General features: G+C 45.6%; 1 protein-coding gene across 1 annotated transcript; it reads right to left on the bottom strand.

Annotated features, from left to right (window-relative positions):
* Positions 1–17595: 17595 nt before the first annotated feature.
* On the bottom strand, positions 17596–18217 carry LOC147965537 (uncharacterized). The gene is made up of 2 exons (XM_087530499.1): positions 17875–18217; positions 17596–17813 (listed from the first exon to the last, which is right to left on the bottom strand). Exons 1-2 carry the CDS (start codon positions 18215–18217, stop codon positions 17596–17598), a joined length of 561 nt encoding a protein of 186 aa, XP_087386625.1.
* Between the last annotated feature and the right edge of the window lie 958 nt (positions 18218–19175).

Raw genomic sequence — 19175 nt, 5'->3', positions numbered from 1 at the left:
GAGCCGCCGATTTAGTCATGGGCAGTCAAAAGGAGTTGTTGCCATGTTCGCACCTCCCCGTGCATTGTTCACACCAACACATCTTGCCACGTCAAAACGTAACTTCTCACTTCTCACTAAAATGAATAGCCCGATCGTGCACAACCATGATTTAGGAGTAATGCAACTTCCCTTCAAAAAATTGTGTAATGCAACTGCTCCCTCATTACACAGAACAAAGTCATACAGCGGGACAACTGAATTTGTAGGCTTGTTTCATCTGCACGTGTCATGTTTTATATTTGTCCTAAAATATGTTGTAAAACTTTACAAACAATGGAATGGAAAATGGATGTGACAAAACTTCGTCAGCAACCGCGCGGATTCATCTGCCATATATCTGATGTCCGGTACCGAGGAGGGGAATGTTGATCCACGCGATGCCATGTGTTTCGTCTGGACCCATATCATGCACCCCGAGCCAACCGGGCCAAAACATGCGCCGCTAGCCTTCTCGATCCAAACAACGAGCTAGTGTCCACCATGCGTAGAGATGCTCATGCGGACAGGTTTGCTAGCACTAGTGAATGACGTCGGATCTGGGTGTGCAATATGTGAAGCCGCGTGTCTCTTTGGCGTGCCTGGCATACCGAAGGGACTCGTCGAAGGTCCAACGAACCGCGGTGGGGTAAATGCTGGATGTATGGTGTGGGTCAACCTGGCTAATGGTGCATGGTTTGAGTTTAGGTGGCTAGGTTTGCATGGCTGGGGGCTAGATGGCTAATGAGTGCGCATGTGTCATCTATACATTGTTAAGGTTGAATGGTGGTTGTCTACGTGGCCATGCGTGCATGCATGGTGTGGGTCCAGTTTGCGTTCGGCGCACGGGATGTGCCTTGGTGGGTAGGGCCCAAAACTTGCGACACAGAGTTCTGAAGCAGATGAAGGGGCGGGCCCCGGTCTTCATCCACAAGCAGGACTTGTTCCCTCTCGATGGCTAGCTCCGGGATGCGTTTTGGTCTCGTTTACACACAGCCTATGTGAAGGCTTATGCGTGCCGCTCTCTATGTTCGACCACACCCACACCGCGAAAGGTCCCAAGAAATTTGGATCCCTCATGAATTTGCACGGATTATAGCGGTGGCAGATGAGACCCGACACTTTTTGCCCTTAACAATGGCTCTGAGGCGGCCCTGCCCATTGGTCGCACATGGCACATATATGGACCAGTGCTTAGCATGGAACTATCACCCCCAATCCCTGCTGTGATTTCATGTGGCCGCGGTATAGATCCTGAATTTCCGAGGATATTGCCCTAGAAATGCGGCAAATGTCCCGAATATGGCAAGCGCGGGCTCCGAGAAAGGCCGGACCTTGCATGCGCTTTTGGATTGTTCTCCGTTGACCCAAGAGAGAGCATCAACGAAAATGGAGGAACAGGCCCGCATTCATTGCGCAAACCGGACACGTTACCTCAAGGTAGCTAGATCCAAACCATGCACCCCCGCCGTCTAGACCCACGTGGTGCACCACTTAGACACTAGACCCACATCACTTACGCCGGCCCCCAAGCCAACCATTCCCCGTGTAGACTCATATGCCGCACCCCGCAAAATAGCTTAGCACAAGACTTCCACCCCGATTTCCACAACATGCACCACTACACATAAGTGTCCAAAAAATGGACTATCGCATTATCAACATTTTTTTGCCAAAACAAGTAAGTTGTTTTTAAATTGCTTGAAAATAGCAAGGTTTCTGTTAAATTATAATTTCATTAATTACACATTATAACGTGCATTTGTTGTCCCTCAAAAAGGGGTGCATTCCTTTTTGTAAACCCACAAAATTACTTCCTTTCCCTCGAAAAAATGAATCCTTCTTCACCCTCTCACGATCACGTTCACGGTGGCCTCACCCTATAATCTAGGAGTGGTCGTTCCAATCTCCCCACGGGGGACAACTTCCACGCACTATCTATCTTGGTTGGTTGCAACCATCTCGCCATCATGGTTTTTTATGGGAAAATCACATTCTTTTGTTTTTCCTTCCAAAGATATGTGGCGAAAAAACATGGAACAAAAATTGTAGAAGGCATGGTGGGATACGTGCACATGTTGTCTTTTTGTACTACAAGTGCACTTGTTGGCAAGTTGCATGTGCACGTGTCATGTTTCATATTTTTATTGAAAATTATGTTGTACACCTTTACATAGACGCTTGAATTATTGTTTTCGTATGTTAAGAATTCCTAAATATTGAAATTCAGCATGCACATAACACATGGTTTCCAAGCTTCGTCAGCGACTGCTTGGATTCGTCTGGTATATGCCCGCTGTCTGGTATTGGGCAGGGGAATGTGGATCCATGCGATGCCATGCGTTTCATCTGGACCCATGTCATGCACCCCAACCAATCGGGCCGACATCATGTGCTGCTAGGCTTCTCGATCCTAACCATGCGCTAGTGTCCATCATTTTGGCTGGCACTAGTGAATGACGTCGTATCTTGGTGTGCAATATGTGTAGTCGCGTTTTGCTTTGACATACCTGAAATACCGAGGGAAGGGACTTGTGTCGGAGGTCCAATGAGCCGAGGAGGGGTCAATAATGGATGGATGGTGTGGGTGAACCTGGCAAACGGTTCACGGTTTGAGTGAAGCTGGCTAGGTGTGCATGGCTGGGTGCTAGATGGCTAATGAGTGCGCATGCGTCTTGTGTACATTGTCAAGGTTCACCGGTGAGTGTCTACTTGGCCACGCGTGCATGCATGGTGTGGGTCCAGTTGGTGTGTGGCGCACGGGACGAGCCTTGGTTGCTAGGGTCCACATCTTGCGGCACGGAGTTCTGAAGCAGATGAAGGGGCAGGCCCCGCACACCGTTCGTAGGCCAGATTCGTTTCCTCTCAATGGACAATGGCTCCGAGACGGCCCTTCTCTTTGGTGGCACATGGCCCATATATATGGACCAAAGAGCTTAGCATGTGATTGTTACCCCATTCCCTGCTATGATTTCATGTGGCCGCGGTATAGATCATGAATTCCCGATGATACTACCCTAGAAATGCGGCAACTGTTCCGAATATGGCACGCGGGACCCAAGAAAGGCCGGGACCTAGCATGCGCGTTTGGATTGTTCTCCGTTGACCCGAGAGAAAGCACCGATGAAAACGGAGGAACGGGCCCGCACTCAGTGCGCAAACCGGATGCGTTATCTCAAGGTAGCTAGATCCAAACCATGCACCCCCGCCGTCTAGACTCATGTGGCGCACCACTTACGCGGTAGACCCACACCACTTACACCGGCCCCCAAGCCCAAGAATTCCCCCCGGGTAGACTCATATGTCGCACACCACAAAATAGAATTAGCACAAGACTTGCACCCTGATTCACCAGGTTACTACCTTGTGCACCCCTAGCCAGCATGATACGCTGCATGCACCTAGAGCCACCTGGGCCCACAGCATGCACCACTACACGTACATGTCCACAAAATGAACTAACCCATAATCAACTTTTTTCCCAAAACAATTTAGTTATTTTTATAATGGCTTGAAAATAGCAAGGTTTCTGTTAAATAATAATTTCCTTAATTACAATAAGGTCCATTTTGTAACCACACAAAATTCCTACCTTCCCTCAAAAAAAAGATTTCTTCTCTCACGATCACGATGGCCTCACCCTATAATCTGGGAGTTGATCCAATCTCCCCACGGGGGCCAAGTTGCACGCAGTAGATATTTTTGGTTGGTTGCAAATTTCTCTCCAAAACGGTTTATTATGAGAAAATCACCTTATATTTTTTTACTTCCAAAGACATGTGGCGACAAAAGCATGGAACAAAATCATAGGAGGCACGGTTGGATACGTGCACATGCTGTCTTTTTCTACTACAACTGGACCTGTTGGCAAATTGCATGTGCACGTGTCATGTTTCAGTTTATCTTGAAAATTATGTTGTACACATTTACATAGGCGATCGAATTGTTGTTTTCATATGTTAATAATCCCTACATATTGACCACGTGACACATGTGGTATGCAATCCAAACAATTCAAAAAAATCCCTAAATATTGAATTTAAGCATGCTCCTAGAAATTATCAGTCATAGAACCAACATCTCTTTCGTAGAGATTAAGGTACTTCCACATTAAATCTAATACAATAATTTCAAAGGATCAACTTAATACATTAACAGCACATAGGGATGTAGCCCAGGAATCCAACGAGTAGAGAGAAAAGGAGGAACAAAAGTTGTAAGAAGAAGGACCAGCCAGCAGCAGCGCCATCAGCCTCCTAGCCTCACAACTCCAGGTCTCCAGCCTTGTGAACTCCAGTTTTTTTCCTGCGAAACACGAATGGCAAAGTTGCTGTTACAGGTTAGGACTTAGTGAAAATTACAGTTATGTTGAAACAGTTATAATGACAAACAGTGTTGACATGATGGTTACAACAAGCAAACAAAACCAAGCTCACAAGTGCAACTTACTTTTAACATCAAACAATTATGTTAACATGGCCACTTTAGAGCAAGATTTTACCATGCAACATAAACTTGTCATAGCAACAAAAGGCATGGCATGAAAGTATTGACAACATAATGCAAATAAATTTTAGGAAGCATGGCCATAGAAGTTATATTTTTAGTGGCAACCTTCAAGCAAAGTTGCATAGTTTTATAACAAAAGGGCTGCTATTATTGGTAGAGGCACACTGAGGTTGGCTAGCCATCGAGGATGACCAGTGGGCCAGGGGCCACATGACTGGGAGCATTTGTGTGTGCGTGACTGCCGTGGGACCCGGATGTCAGTGGCTTACTTTGAAAACAAAAGGGGGATTTATAGTTTAGTGGGAACCATCAAGCAAATTCGCAAAGTTTTATAGCTGACAGATTTATACTTCCTGAGATGCACAGAGTAAAATGATGGCATGTTGGAGGCAATAAATAAATATGCTACATGGCTTGTCATGGCATCTAATTGCACAGAATGCTAAGTACAAATAATGGAGAACAAGACATACAACATGAGCATCTCCATAAGAGCTGGTAGCTCTACCAAAAAGAAATCAACAACTCAAAAACAGGTTCAAATATAGTATCAATCACTTAGTAATAGAAAGACACATAACAAATTTTTGGAGTAGAAGTGCAGGTGAACATCAAATACTACCACTACAACAGTACAAATTTAGCCTAGGGTTCATATACATCATAATCCAGCCCCCAAAAGCATGTACTCAATCACTACCACCGCAACTGTAAGCACGAGCAGTAGGAAGATTAGGAGTGGGGAAGCTTACCCTAAACAATGGTACCGCCGCCGTTCAGACGAGGGGAGCGGCGAGGGAAGCGTGGAGAATGGCGGGGAAGCGATGTCGCGACCACTGTCCTCCTCCTCTTGCGCTTCGGAGTCATCTCCGACTCAGTTGGAGGCTCCACAATCTGCAACGGCACCTCGTGCACCGTGAGTTCCTGATCCAGTGGATGTTCTACCCTGGATCTGAACGCCCACCACCTGCGCCTCTCCCATGGGCTGGACGAATTGGCCTGCTCCATCGCCCACAGGAGGATCTCGATGTCGTGCCTCGGTTGTGCGGGCGGGGGGAAAAGCTTTTTCTTCTCCCTAGATGTCATTTCCCTCAAAGTGGCCCTTGCCGTCCAGTGCAACTGCCTTATGTTGTTAAACTAAGAACGGATCTCCATCAACCTGGCCATCTTTACCTGGTCGCCGCCGGTGATCTGCTCCTCCATCGAGGTTCTTGCATGGATGGAAGAAGGGGGTGGGATGTGGAAGAGGAGACGAGCAAAGTTGCGGCCGCGAGAAGGAGGAGAAGGAGAGGGAGAAGATGTCGCGGTTATAATGGCGATGGGTGAGGGGAAGGACGATGGTGGCGGCGGTTCTGCATTGGATGAGAGGGGCGGCGGTTCTGCATTGGATGAGAGGGGCGGCGTGTGATTGTTTTCTTCCTATGACTTTTTTTGAGACAATTTTTTCCTATGACTAAAATGCCAGAGATTAAAACGGTTCCAAAAAAGCCCAACCACTGTAAAACTTTGTATAATAAATATAGATAATTTGGGCCAACCAAAGCCCACAACATGAATTAATAGTACACTTACAACTTAAATAACACCAAGTCAAATATAGATAGATAGATTTTTTAGCTAAAAAAGATAGATAGATAGATGGCCGCCGCTTCTCCACCAGGCTCCTCCTTGCTCCTCCTCCGGGCGCCCTTCACTGCTCCTCCGCGGTGTTGTTGATGGGGTATGGCAGAGTGTGCATGCGCTCGTCGGTGGGGAAGACGTTGTCGTAGTCCATGAAGATGTTATGGGTGGTGAAAGCTATGAACTCGTACCCACACCAGAACACACGACCGAGGAGGTAGAATGCGTCGAAGGGGTTAGTGAAGTGGGCAAGGATAGCAACCACAACCCTGTTGTGGATGACCTCCTCGACTCGGTACATCCTTGGAGATCCCCAAAGGAGGTGCCCATAGCCGGTCCGAAGGAAGAAGTCGGTGAGCCCCCTTGCGCCCCTCCACCTTGACATCGCCCACACACGAAGGGTGCTCTCGACGTACACCCGGCGGGGTAGAGCATCTCCGGCACAGTGGGGGGGAGCGGTAGGTTGGCCCTGTGTATTGCATGGCTGCGGCGGGCTGGTTCTTGGGGCTGTTTGTGGTGAAGAAGAAGAAGGGCAGGCGCAAAATGCAGTTGGGAGAGTATGGGAGATGGATGAAGGGTGTGAGAGGAAGAGGAACATGATAGGTGGCTTAAATAGCCACCGTGGCAGTAATGGGGTCAAATGTGAACAAATTTTCCACCCACCGCGGCATCGGGAGTGTACACGCGTGGGAAACTGTAGTGTGAATCAAAATGCGAAGTTTAAGTGCTGGCCTATGTGCCGTCGGTCAGGTCAACCGGGGACGGCTCTGCAGCGCATGCTCCTTTGCGTATGTGCACGCATGCAACGTAGGCTGAAGCGGACGCATGCATGCAACTGCATGCAACATAGGCTCGCTCGGGCGCATGCAACGGTTGCGGACATCGCTCGGTCCAACGGGTGGGCTTCTTTACACAGCCCAACGACACGATGCATGGCAGCCCACCCTCGAGAGCAGAAAAAAAGGGCGCAGAAAAAAACGTAAGTATTAGTATGATTTATCGTCGCGAAAGCCCGAGATAATCCTTACAATGTCAAAAAGCAACGAAACTTGGCAATGATGCTAGTCATGTTGGTACAAGGTTGTTGGTCCACTTTAAGGATGTCGACAAAAACATGCTTCGAGACGGACCCTTCCCGTCCCGAAAGGCCTCCCATGAAGCAGGTTCAGAATGACACCGAATTTTGCCAGGATGTAAGTCCAATGAGATCAACACTTGTTCTTGTTGGCCAATGTGGGACTGACCGTCGAAGGAGATAAAGATTGACTTGTTCATGTGGGCCCATATTTTTTTTACATTTGGTGTCGATAGAACACAAAAAACAAACATGACTATATGCTTTTAGGTCTTCACCCTCCCCAATTTGTTGGCCAACTCAGCAGGTTTTGCCTTAAGATGCCACCTCTTTCTGTAAGCTGCAATTGCTGTGGTTTTGGAATGCTGGTTCTCTTTCCTACAGAACGGGCATTTATAGAGACCGTTACGCCGATACACAATCTTTGCAGCCATGAGCCACTTGAAGATTTTCTTTCTGAAAGATTCCCTCAGCTGTAGGTAGTTCTCCCATTCTTCCAAATCTGTAATCTGGTATTAGAAGAAGAAAAATCTCATGCCAGCGAATTGTACATTATATCAAAGGCAGGTAATAGATTGTTTTTTTCTTTGTATTGGTTTCCTAAAACTTTGGTTATATGAAAGACATGCATAAAATGGAATACAAATGATCCATTCATCTAAATTTGCAAACCCTAGGACTGATAACCGTACGATTAATCAAAAAAAGGCGAACAGTACGATTGTCTATACGAATAGCGAGGAATAACAAGAGAGAAATTTATAGGGTTAACCTCGAGAAGGCAAATTCTAGGGTTAATATCTGCAGACACTAACCGATTCGTCGTCGTTGGTGCTGTGTTGTACCAGCTGCGGCTGCGAATCAGCGGCGACGACGTCCTTGTCGACTAGTTCCTTCATGGGGTCCACATCTGCCGCACGGAGCGCACCAGCCACGCACCCTCTCCCGGCAGGTAGGATCATCCTCGCCGGCAATAATGTGGGCTTTTTGGCGGCGGCGAGTAGTGGGCGGCGACGGAGACGTGGGTGGATAGGCAGAGGCGATCGAGCGCTGGAGGCGAGAGCGAGATTTGGGGAGTGAAAATTCAATTTGATTGCGAGAGAGAGGTCAAGGCCGCGCACAATTCATCACTTTTGAAATTTAGGTACAAACATGCACGTATACGGCATCGTGCACACCCAGAGATTTGCCCGAACCAACCAATCAACCAACCAAGTAAAAGAAAAGGTGCACAATGTCGGTCCACAAACATGGCAACATAAACCGAACACCAAAATAGTGTGTTAAAATAACAGCAAAATAGGAGGGACGTTTTTTTTGTTTTGCGCAGTACTACTAAATACTAGAAGGGAGAACTACTGAAAAAATACTAGAAGGGACAGTTGGCACATTTAATTTCACATGGCATCTACTAGCTTTTTTGTTCATCGCTAGCTATGTTGTACCGATTAGGTAAAATGAATGGATAATTATTAAACCCTAGCTATTGTCAAGGTTTATCGGTGTGTGTCTACGTGGACAAGTGTGCTTGCACGGTGTGGGTCCAGGTGAGTGTGATGCACGGGACGGGCCTTTGTGGTTAGGGCCCACATGAAGCGGCACCGAAGTTTGAGGAAAGTGAAGGATTGAGCCCCACACACCGTCCGCATGCCGGACTTGTTACCTCCCATTGGCTATATCCAACGTGCGATATGGCCTTGTTTACACTTACCCCGCGTGAGGGTTTATGCATGCCCCTCTCGGTGTTTGACCATACCCTTCATGGGTCATATGATGAGACCACGCCAGCCCCGTGATGCACCGCCTAGGCACAAACCGGGCGCGTTACCTCTCGGTAGCTAGATCCAAACCATGCACCCCTGCTGTTTAGACCCAAGTGGAGTAGCACCTAGACACATGACCCGCGACACTTGTGCCAGCCCCCGAACCATGCATCCCCGCCGTGTAGACTCACATGTGGACATGTGTGCATGCATGTTGTGGGTCCAGCTGAGTGCGATGCACGGGACGGGCTTTGGTTACTAGGTCTAACATCACGTGGCACCGAGATTTGAGGCAAATGAAGGAACGGGCCCCACACTCCCTTCACAGGACGGACGCATTCCCACTCTGTGGCTTGATCCAGCATGGGATATGGCCCCAGTTGCCCACAGCCTACGTGAGGGCCTACACATGCTGCTCTCGATGTTTTAGCACACCCTCTAGGGGTCGTATGATTACACTTGCGCTAGGTCCCGTGAATTTTCGGCCCCTCGATAATTTGCATGGATTATAACGGCAGATGATGAGCATCATAGCCTAGAGAATGGCGTCGAGGCCACCCCTCCCTTTGGTAGCATATGGTGCATATATGGACCAAAGAGCTTAACATGGGGCTTTCATCCCAATCCTTGCTATGATTTCATGTGGCCGCCGTAGATCTTGAACTTTCGATGTTACAACCCTAGAAATGCAGTAAATGTCCCGAATATGGGAGGGAGGGGGGGAGGGGGGAAGGCTACGCAATAAATGATCCCCATAATTTTATGTTTGTTTTATCTGGCAAGACAAACAAGTTTTTTAAAATAAGGGTTTTTAGCATGTTTTAATAAGGATTTTATAATTTCACATTATAAGGTACTTATTTTTTCCTAAAACAAATGTGTTGTAAACGCACAAAGCTCCACATTGAGCCTCTCACCATCACGTTCACGTTGAACGCACCCTAAAATGAAGGAGAGGTAGATCGAAAATCCCCACAGGGGGCAACCTCCAGCTAGTAGCTAAATATGGTTAGTTGAGAATTTCTCCGCAAGTCGTTTTTTGAGGCAAAATCACTTTCTTTTTTTCCTCCAATATTGTGGCGAAATACATGGAAGAGAAATCGTGGGAGGCACGGTGGAACGAGTGAACCTGTTTTCCCCTCCAAAAGTGCACTAGTTGCCATATTGCATGTGAACATGTCACCTGTACAAACAATTGAATTGTCGTTTTTATTTTGTTAACAATTCCTAAATATTGAATTTCAGCATGCACCTACCCCATGTCAGTTAGGTCAAATTTGTTTTATCCAAGCTTCGCCAGCGACCGTGCAGATTCTTGTACCATGCATGTGCTGCTCCGGGCCTCTGGCGTCCAGTACCGGACAAGGGAATCTAGATGTGATGCAATACAATTCATGTTGACCCATATCATGCACCCTTAGCCAACCAAGCCGACAACATGCACCGCTAGCCACCTCGATGTAGACCATGCGGTAGTGTCCACGATGGGAAAAGATGCTCAGTTGGACATGTTTGCTGGCACTAGTGCATGATGCCCAATCTCGGTGTGCAAGACGAGTAGCCGTGTGTTGCTTTGACATGCTTGGCTTACGGAGGGAGGGACTGGTTGGAGAACTAACGAACCGAGGTGGGGTCAAGGGTGGATGGATGGTGTGGGTCAACTTGGGTAAAGGGGAACGGTTTGAGGCCATTTGAACAATGGATGCCATGGCTATGGTCATGAGCTACCTCACTTGCCTTACCACGAAATTTTTCATAAGGGGACAGTGTAAACCTAAAAATTTTGAGTTTTATTTTTGGATATCCTGTTTGTTACATTTATGGCATCATGTACAACAAATTTGGGGTTATTTTGGAGATGGTCAAAAAAATCACTTCATTACAAACGGATCGTTTGGTCTCACTTAAGCGAGTTTTTCTAACAAGGTGGTTTTTTCGACCACATCCAAATCACCTGAAATTTTGTACACATGATCTTTTCATAAACATAGACATAATTTGAAAGTTTTCCATTTTTTAGAATTTTATATAATTTATAGTGGCTGAGTGAAACTCAGGTACATACCTCTGACTTTACCCTAAGGGGATAGTGTAAACTTCATTATTGCTGAATTTTCTTTGATAATCATGTTTATTACATGGATGTGACTGTGTTAAAAAAATTGGGTGATTTGGAAAAGAAAAAGCCCACCAACTAACAGGAGATATCAAACCCCACGACGTGCATACGACTAGAAACCCGACAACCATATGGGCCAGGATGCAGGCCCGTGGGACATTGATTTCTCCTACTAGTAGGCCCCACAGGGCATACACAGAAGTGGATAGGGAACTTGATGTTTCAGTGAGAGAGGCTCATGCAATTGGTGTCTCAGCCGCGTATATAAGTAGGTGCGTGCGCGTCTCGCTTGGCGAGGTGGGACTAAACTCCCACCACCCGTCAGTTGCGCCCGGTGCATCTCAGCGTTGGGCCAAATTTTGTTGGGCTGTCCCAGGCGAACCTCACCCGCGTGCTGGACCACGCGTCCCTGTAGATGGTTGGGCTGGCCCATCATGTATGCATATCCTTTTTCTTTTTTGTTTTTCACATATTCTCTTTCATTTATTATTATACAGTTCTAAAACAAAGGTTGTTATAAACACACAAAACTCCTTCTTCAGCCTCTCACCATCACGTTCACGTTGAACTCACCCTAAAATCAAGGAGAGGTAGATCGAATCTCCCCACGGGGGACAACCTCCACGGAGTAGCTAAATATGGTTACTTCAGATTTTCTTCCCAAGTCGTTTTTTGAGGGGAAAATACATTTTTATTTTTTCCTCCAATATTTGTGGCGAAATACATGGAACAAAAATCGTGGGAGGCACGGGGGCTACCTGTTTTCCCCTCCAAAAGTGCACTTGTTGCCAAAATGCATGTGAACGTGTCATATTCCATATTTTCCTTAATACATGTTGTAAACCTGCACAAACAATTGAATTGTCGTTTTCATTTTGTTATCAATTCCTAAATCTTGAACTTCAGCATGCACCTATCCCATGGCGTCTCATCCAAGCTCCCACATCAACCACGCAGATTCTTCTACCATGCATGTGTGCTGCTCCGACGTCCGGTACAAGAGAGGGGAATCTTGATCCGATGTGATGCAATTCATGTCTATCCATAGCATGCACCGCTAGGCAACCGGGCCGACAACATGCACTGCTAACCGCCTCAATCCAGATAATGGGCAAAGATGCTCAGCTGGACATGTTTGTTGGCACTAGTGCATGATGCGCCAATCTTGGTGTGCAAGATGTGTAGCCATGTGTCATTTTAACATGCTTGGCATACCGAGGGAAGGGACTCGTCGGAGATCCAACGAACCGAGGTGGGGTCAAGGGTGGATGGATGGTGTGGGTCAACTTGGCTAAAGGTTTACGGTGGGTGTATACGTGGCAAGTGTGCATGCATGGTGTGAATCCAGCTGTGTGTGATGCACTGGACATGCCTTTTTGGATAGGGCCCACATGAAGCGGCAACGAATTTTGAGGAAAATGAAGGAATGGGCCCCACACTCCGTCTGCATGCCGAACTCGTTCCCTCCATTGGCTACATCCAGCATGCGATATGGCATGCCTTCCACATAGCCCGCGTTAGGGATTATGCGTGCCGCTCTCGGTGTTTGACCACACCCTTCATGGGTCATACGACGAGACCGCGCCAGGCCCCGTGAAGCACCGCCTAGACACAAACTGGACGCGTTACCTTTTGGTATCTATATCCAAAGCACATGCAGACCCGCCGTCTAGACCCACGTGTGGAGCATCACGTAGACGTTTAGACTCATATGTGGACATGCACCCTCTTGGTAGACATTTAGACTCACGCGTTACCTCTTGGTAGCTAGATCCAAAAGGGACTCACACCACTTACGCCAGTCCCCGAACCATGCATCCCCGCCATTTAGACTCACACGTGGACATGTGTGCGTGCATGTTGTGGGTCCAGTTGAGTGCGATGCATGAGACATGCCTTGGTTACTAGGTCTAACATCACGTGGCATCGATATTTGAGGCAAATGCAGGAACGGGCCCCGCACTCCTTTCACAGGCCGGACGCATTCTCTCTCGATGGCACCACACCCGGTCTGATGAATTTTTAGCCCCTCACGAATTTGCATTGATTATAACGACAACAGACGGGCATCATAGCTGTAGAGAACGGCTTCGAGGCCACGCCTCCGGTTGGTAGCATATGGCACATATATGGACCAAAGAGCTTAACATGGGGCACTCATCCCATTCCCTGCTATGATTTCATGGTGGCCGCATAAGATCTTGAACTTTCGAGGTTACAACCATAGAAATGCGGTAAATGGCCCGAATATGCGGGGGGGGGGGGGGGGGGGGGGGGGGCGAGAAAGGCGACACAATTACCTACCCCCATTATTGAAGTTTGTTTTTTCTGGAAAGAAACAATTTTTTATAAATAAGGAATTTTCAGCACTTATTAATAACGATTTTATAATTTCACATTGTAAGGTGCATTTTTTTCTCTAAAACAAAGGTGTTGTAAACGCACAAAACTCCTCCTTGAGCCTCTCACCATCACCTTCATGTTGAACTCACCCAAAATGGATTTCCCTCTTTTTTACGATTTTCCTTTCTTTTTGTTTTTTAGACAAAAGGATTTTGCTTTGTGTTTTTTGTATTAGTAACATAGGGTTTTACTTTGTGACTGGTAAGCTCCTGTGGGTCTGTTTGGTTGTTTCTTTACGAACTGGACCCATGGGCCATTATTTTCTGTGCTTGACACGGATAGGGTCTGTGTCATCACCCCCATCGCCCACACACACCCACCCTCTGACCCCCACCCTCCCCACAAACCACCCCGCCGCGACCCCGCCGCCTACTCGCCTGGCCGCTCTCGACGGTTGGAGCAGAAGAGCGTGGAGTGAGATTGGGAGGCCGTCAGCAAGCACCTAGCGACTACCGGCGACTAGTTGAAGTGAGAAACCCTAACTTGTAATCTTTGACTTCTTTGTTCCTTGTTGTGCTGCCGTTTCGGGAGTTGGATATGGTTTTCAAAGCCAGAGATTAGATAGTTAGGATTTTTAAATCGGAGGTTAGGTGGAAGGTGATGCAGAGATTGAAGGAAGTTTTCTACATCGGTGGCTAGCTGGTTTTTTTTAGGGTTTCGGTATTCCAGGGTTTTCATAACAATGAACAAGTGCAGACGTGTAACACAATAGCAGCAAATTTCAGCAAATAGTCCTTTAAAAACTTTAAAAAATATTGGCCTTGTGCAATGGCGAATCTAGGAAGAAACCATAGGGTGGGCTCAAAACTTATAAGCTGGGCTAGTGGATTAAATTCCTTTTTAGGACGAAATTAGGTTGGGTTTAGTAAGGCAGCCATTAACCTGTAGTCCTAGATTGCAAGTCAACTAAACATTTCTCAGAATAATACTTACTGTAGTGTTTTTTTGCAGAATATGAAATTTTGATCAAAATATTTGTATCTTTGTAGGGAAATAACAATAAACTCTTAATTCTGTTGCCCAAATTAGTTCATAGTTTAAAGATTATAAATGTGAGGGCGTACAATATATCAGAGTTTTTAGGAATTATTTTAGTCTTTATTTTGTGTGGTTATGTAGTACCAGGAAAAAGTGAAGTAAGTTCATTTTCTCCAACATGAAAGACAAGTGGCTAATTGAGTTGGTTACCCTGACGATCCTTCGTCCGTCCAGAACATATTTTCTTTTCTTTTTCAAGGACCATATTGTTGGATGCGGATGTATGTAGATGGGCTGTATGTTGAAGGTGTGCATGTGTACATTCGGGTGGGCCAAGTAACATCAGTAGTAGGATTTATGTTTTCATAGGACTTTTCTCAGAGATTACTGCTCAGTCTCAGACACTACCTCAGTTGTGCTGCAGAGGAGGAGGGGCCAATGCCGCGCATTGACGCTCGGGGTGAGCCCATGCTGCCGGTCGACGATGAAGAGGACATGTCTGAACAAGCTGTGGTGCGGCGGGCACGCACTGCGTTGCGGGGTTATGAGGAGTGGAGGGCGAGCCACCCGCTTAGTTCAAGTGTATGATTGTTGATTACTGATGCAGTACCTTCGTTGATTATACTGTATGATTATTGCCTACTGCGTTTACATGCATAAGCCCTTTTCTTAAATTCTCATCCTTTGCTTTTCTTCATTTTATTTTGTTTACACAGGTGGTGTGCATAACCTATCGACAGGACTGCAACAGGCCCAATGAAGATGGGTTGACATTTACCATCAGGCTAGATGGGGACACGTCAGCTCTGGTATAAATAATCATGTTAATTTTACTTGTACTATGTTTGTTCCCCTCTACTTTGAAGATTAACAATATGTAGGAAATAAATTGCAATTAAATTCTACATCTACAGATTGTGCCATGCTACGGAATGCACCAATTCAGCGCCATCCCAGACAGTTCATTGCTTTTTCAAGTGAGAGGAAGCCGCATGTATGATTTTGGCGTGTACAAAGGGAATTCAAGGGCGATCATCTGTGGTGAAAACTGGTGCAGGTTTGTTGAAGACTTCGACCTGCGAGAAGGCGACCTTGTCTCCTTCGATTTGACTGAAGACATTCCTATGGTGTACTGCTGCAACCTGCCAAGGACATGCGATCAAAACGAAGAGCATAAAGATCCTCTAGAATTATCTATCATAACGAAGGGAATTAATCTTACGAAGCAAGAGGAGCGTAACCTACATGACCTTTTGGCGATGAAGAAAGGTTATATAGGTGCATTTTTTGTCCACCGCTTCACCAAGTCGAACATAGGAGGAAAGACGATGGTATGTTTTTGGTGTACTAGTATTTTCTATTTTGTATGCAATTTTCTTTGTTTTTTTATGGAGAGAAAGTTTAATGATATGCTATTGTAGCTGAAACCAGTGAATACACTGATGTGTGTTTTTGCATATCCTTTTGTTTCCCATAACTGAAGATCCTTATGTAATATATGTAGATGTAGCTGAAGATCCTTTTGTTTACTGCTCCTTCACATATTTGATAATTTTTCTTCCTATGATGGTGCATACAGAGATTACCGGTGAAAGTTGTCGACGCCCTGAAGACCCCAGGAGATGGGGAGATACCGGGAGATGGGCTTGCTGGCATTCGGCTGTGCAAGGACAGTTTGATGCCGGTCAAGTACCACAAGTGTGATGATGGCCGCATCATCTTCGGCAAGGGATGAAGTGATTTTGTTGACAGTGAAGAGCTTAAGGTTCATAAAGCCGTTCTTTTCGGTTTCAAGACCACCACCCGTGAAGATCTTCAGATTGAGGTGGTTATGAACATGCTGACCGAGGAGCCACAAATGTAGCACGACAACGCAAGAGTGTCCTTTACACTAGGTATAGTGCGAAAACTATTTTGATAGCAGTTATGCATCTATGGGGTTACGTCTTCATTATGTCTTGGGTGATGATGACTATGAGAGGAGGACATGTTGCAGTTAGAGTAAATGCTAGGATTCGGCCCTATTCAGGACTCAAAATAGGTCTTTCACAGGTGGTTGCTTTATTGGCTGCTGTTTCCCTGGCTATAATCATGAACGATGGTAATGCAAATGGAATCGTTATGGGTGTTTTATTAATATTTTAAATCATGGAGTTAAGATGGTAGAACTACCTATGAGTGTTTGCATAGGAGATGCGGGAAGGGCATCTGTTGTGTTCTTGACTTTTTGGCAATGCAGGAATAATGTGAGATTACAAAATAAATGGTATAGTGATCTTATGATTCTTGTTTAGCTAATTTGCTTGTGGATCATGGAATGGTCTATATTGCAGATGAAGGTGGTAAACAAAGAGGTGCTGATGGTCTATATGCGCACGCTAGAGCATGTAGCAGGTGAATTGTATAGTTCATCGCAAGTGTGGAGTCACAGGGTACTGCGGTGTCGCCTGCGCATCTCTGCCATAGTTTTATTTTTTGGACCTTCATGTTAAGTCTGGCTGGGCTTGCTCATGTATGATTTGTGCTGCTAGTTGATTACTTTAGTTTCTAGTTGTAGTTTGTATCAGGGGCTTGAAAGACCATGTGTTTTCTGTTAATGGAAAATCAGAGGGGCGACCCTTCTTTTGATTAAAAAAATGAACTTTCTCTATGCAATTAAAAAAAATAATTTCTCTATTCAAACCCAGTTGAGAACAATATTCATTATAAATCTAAAATAATCTTTTGGAAAAAATGGCTATCGCATTCTGTGTATTCATTATAAATCTAAAATAATCTTTTGGAAAAAATGGCTATCGCATTCTGTGTATTCATTATAAATCTGAAATAATCTTTTGGTAAAAATGGCTATCGCATTCTGTATCATAGCTAGCGAAACCAAAACAAAATAAACGTCTTAAGTATAATATCTCGTGAACGTGGATCAAATTAGGCAAGACAGCTAGAATAAAGGATGATTCAACTCGCAGGAAATTTGAACTTACGACTTACTAGTAGTATAATAAAGTTTACAGACTATCAGCTAGATAAATAGAAGAAACATTTTATGTTGATTCATTCTTCCTTCCGGACTTCTTTGACCGCCTGGATGGTTTGGCGAGATGCTGGCGCTAACTCTCGAACCCCTTCTGGAAGTTCACCAACCGCCTGTATACGTCGTAGGTGGCATACGCGTCCATGGAAGCATAATAGATGTTCTTCAAGGGCAAGGGCGCTTCTGCCCATATATGGTGGTCATCTTCTGTGAGAACGTCCTTCATCTTGTTGTAGCTGTGGTGGATGATGCAACCAGCGTAGTCAGCCAAGCCATACTTTGGCTTAATCGTCACTGGATCAGGCACTCTCCACATATTCTGGATATCCACAAAGTTTTGTACCACTAGACCAACATGCTTGAGTTTTTTTCTTGTCATTCTCGATGTCCACCCCAACAAAGGTGTACTCCTCGTCGAGTAGGAAGGTGGCAAGCAGGCCGCAGTGCTCATCAGCAACGCTTATGTGGTACACGAGGACGTAGATGCCAACGCATAACTGGACCACGGCCGCCATCTGTGTCGGACAACGAGGCCAGGTGTACGCCACATCCAGTGCAACTATCTTCTGGTCGTCGTTCCGCAGCCAGTATTTGAATCTGCCAATACAGTACTCAACACAGCTATCCTTGTTCATGTACTTCACACAAATTTCGGTATTTCCATCTGCCCTAGCATCATAATCATTCTCGAACGCCATGCTGAAGGACTGTAATTGATGAAACCAGTATAAGACATGAAGCATGACAATAACATGATAACAATAAGCCGAGATGAATATGACAACAGATAGTATAGGAATTCTGGCGCTATTGAAAGTTTATGTAAACAAGTGCATGAACAATTTAAACTAAACAAGTAGTCCCTCTGTAAAGAAATCACTAAAGCAGTGAACCAAAAGTTGTTATATTTCCTTGCAGAGGGAGTATATGCGAATTAACAATACAAATTTACGCTCTTGAAATATTTATCTAAACAACTGCATCAACAATCAAGAATAAACATGTATCTATGAATTGTTCATCACCCATGCAGATGAAATTGTGTGTACAAACTAAATAAGCAGGAGAAAAACAAGAAATTGACAAGACAACGGACTAGATGTTGCATGCAGATGAATCTGTGTGCAAAATTCTCATAAGGCAACACACTACATGTTGCAGGCAGATGAATCTGTGCGCACAAAATAAAGAAGCAGGAGAACAAGAAATTGACAAGAAGAAGGCCATCGTATGTGCTGCTACTGGAGAACTACTAACAAAATTGACCGGAAGGAGAACTCACCGTTCTAGAAGCCAGATTGTTGGGAGAGTGGGCGACGCAGAGGAAGAGGGAATCGAGAGGACGCAGAGGCAGAGGAACCGTTTTTGGAGAATCGTGGCAGTGAGGACGAAGCGCCCTCGCGCATGCCCGTCCTAAATAATTGGGACAGGGCTCGTCCCGCCTGCTGGAGTCCTCGCTTCCTTTGTCATGTTCACATTTAAAATGGGCTCACCCATAGGCCCGTATAAGAAAGCATAAGAAGCCCAAACGCTTCACGGTTGAGATTACTGATCTAAACTTGCTAAAAAATTCTCAAAATAAAAATATAGCTAAAAAACTTTACGTGATCTAAAACTACCTCTTCGTGAGATCCCAAATTCCTAATATTTCCTTGT

Source organism: Triticum urartu, chromosome 6A, assembly GCF_056163025.1.
Source record: "Triticum urartu cultivar PI428250 chromosome 6A, HENAU_Tu73, whole genome shotgun sequence".
Taxonomy (NCBI): Eukaryota; Viridiplantae; Streptophyta; class Magnoliopsida; order Poales; family Poaceae; genus Triticum; species Triticum urartu.
The sequence above is the reverse complement of the archived record's forward strand: the minus strand, read 5'-3'. Positions and strand labels throughout refer to the sequence as shown.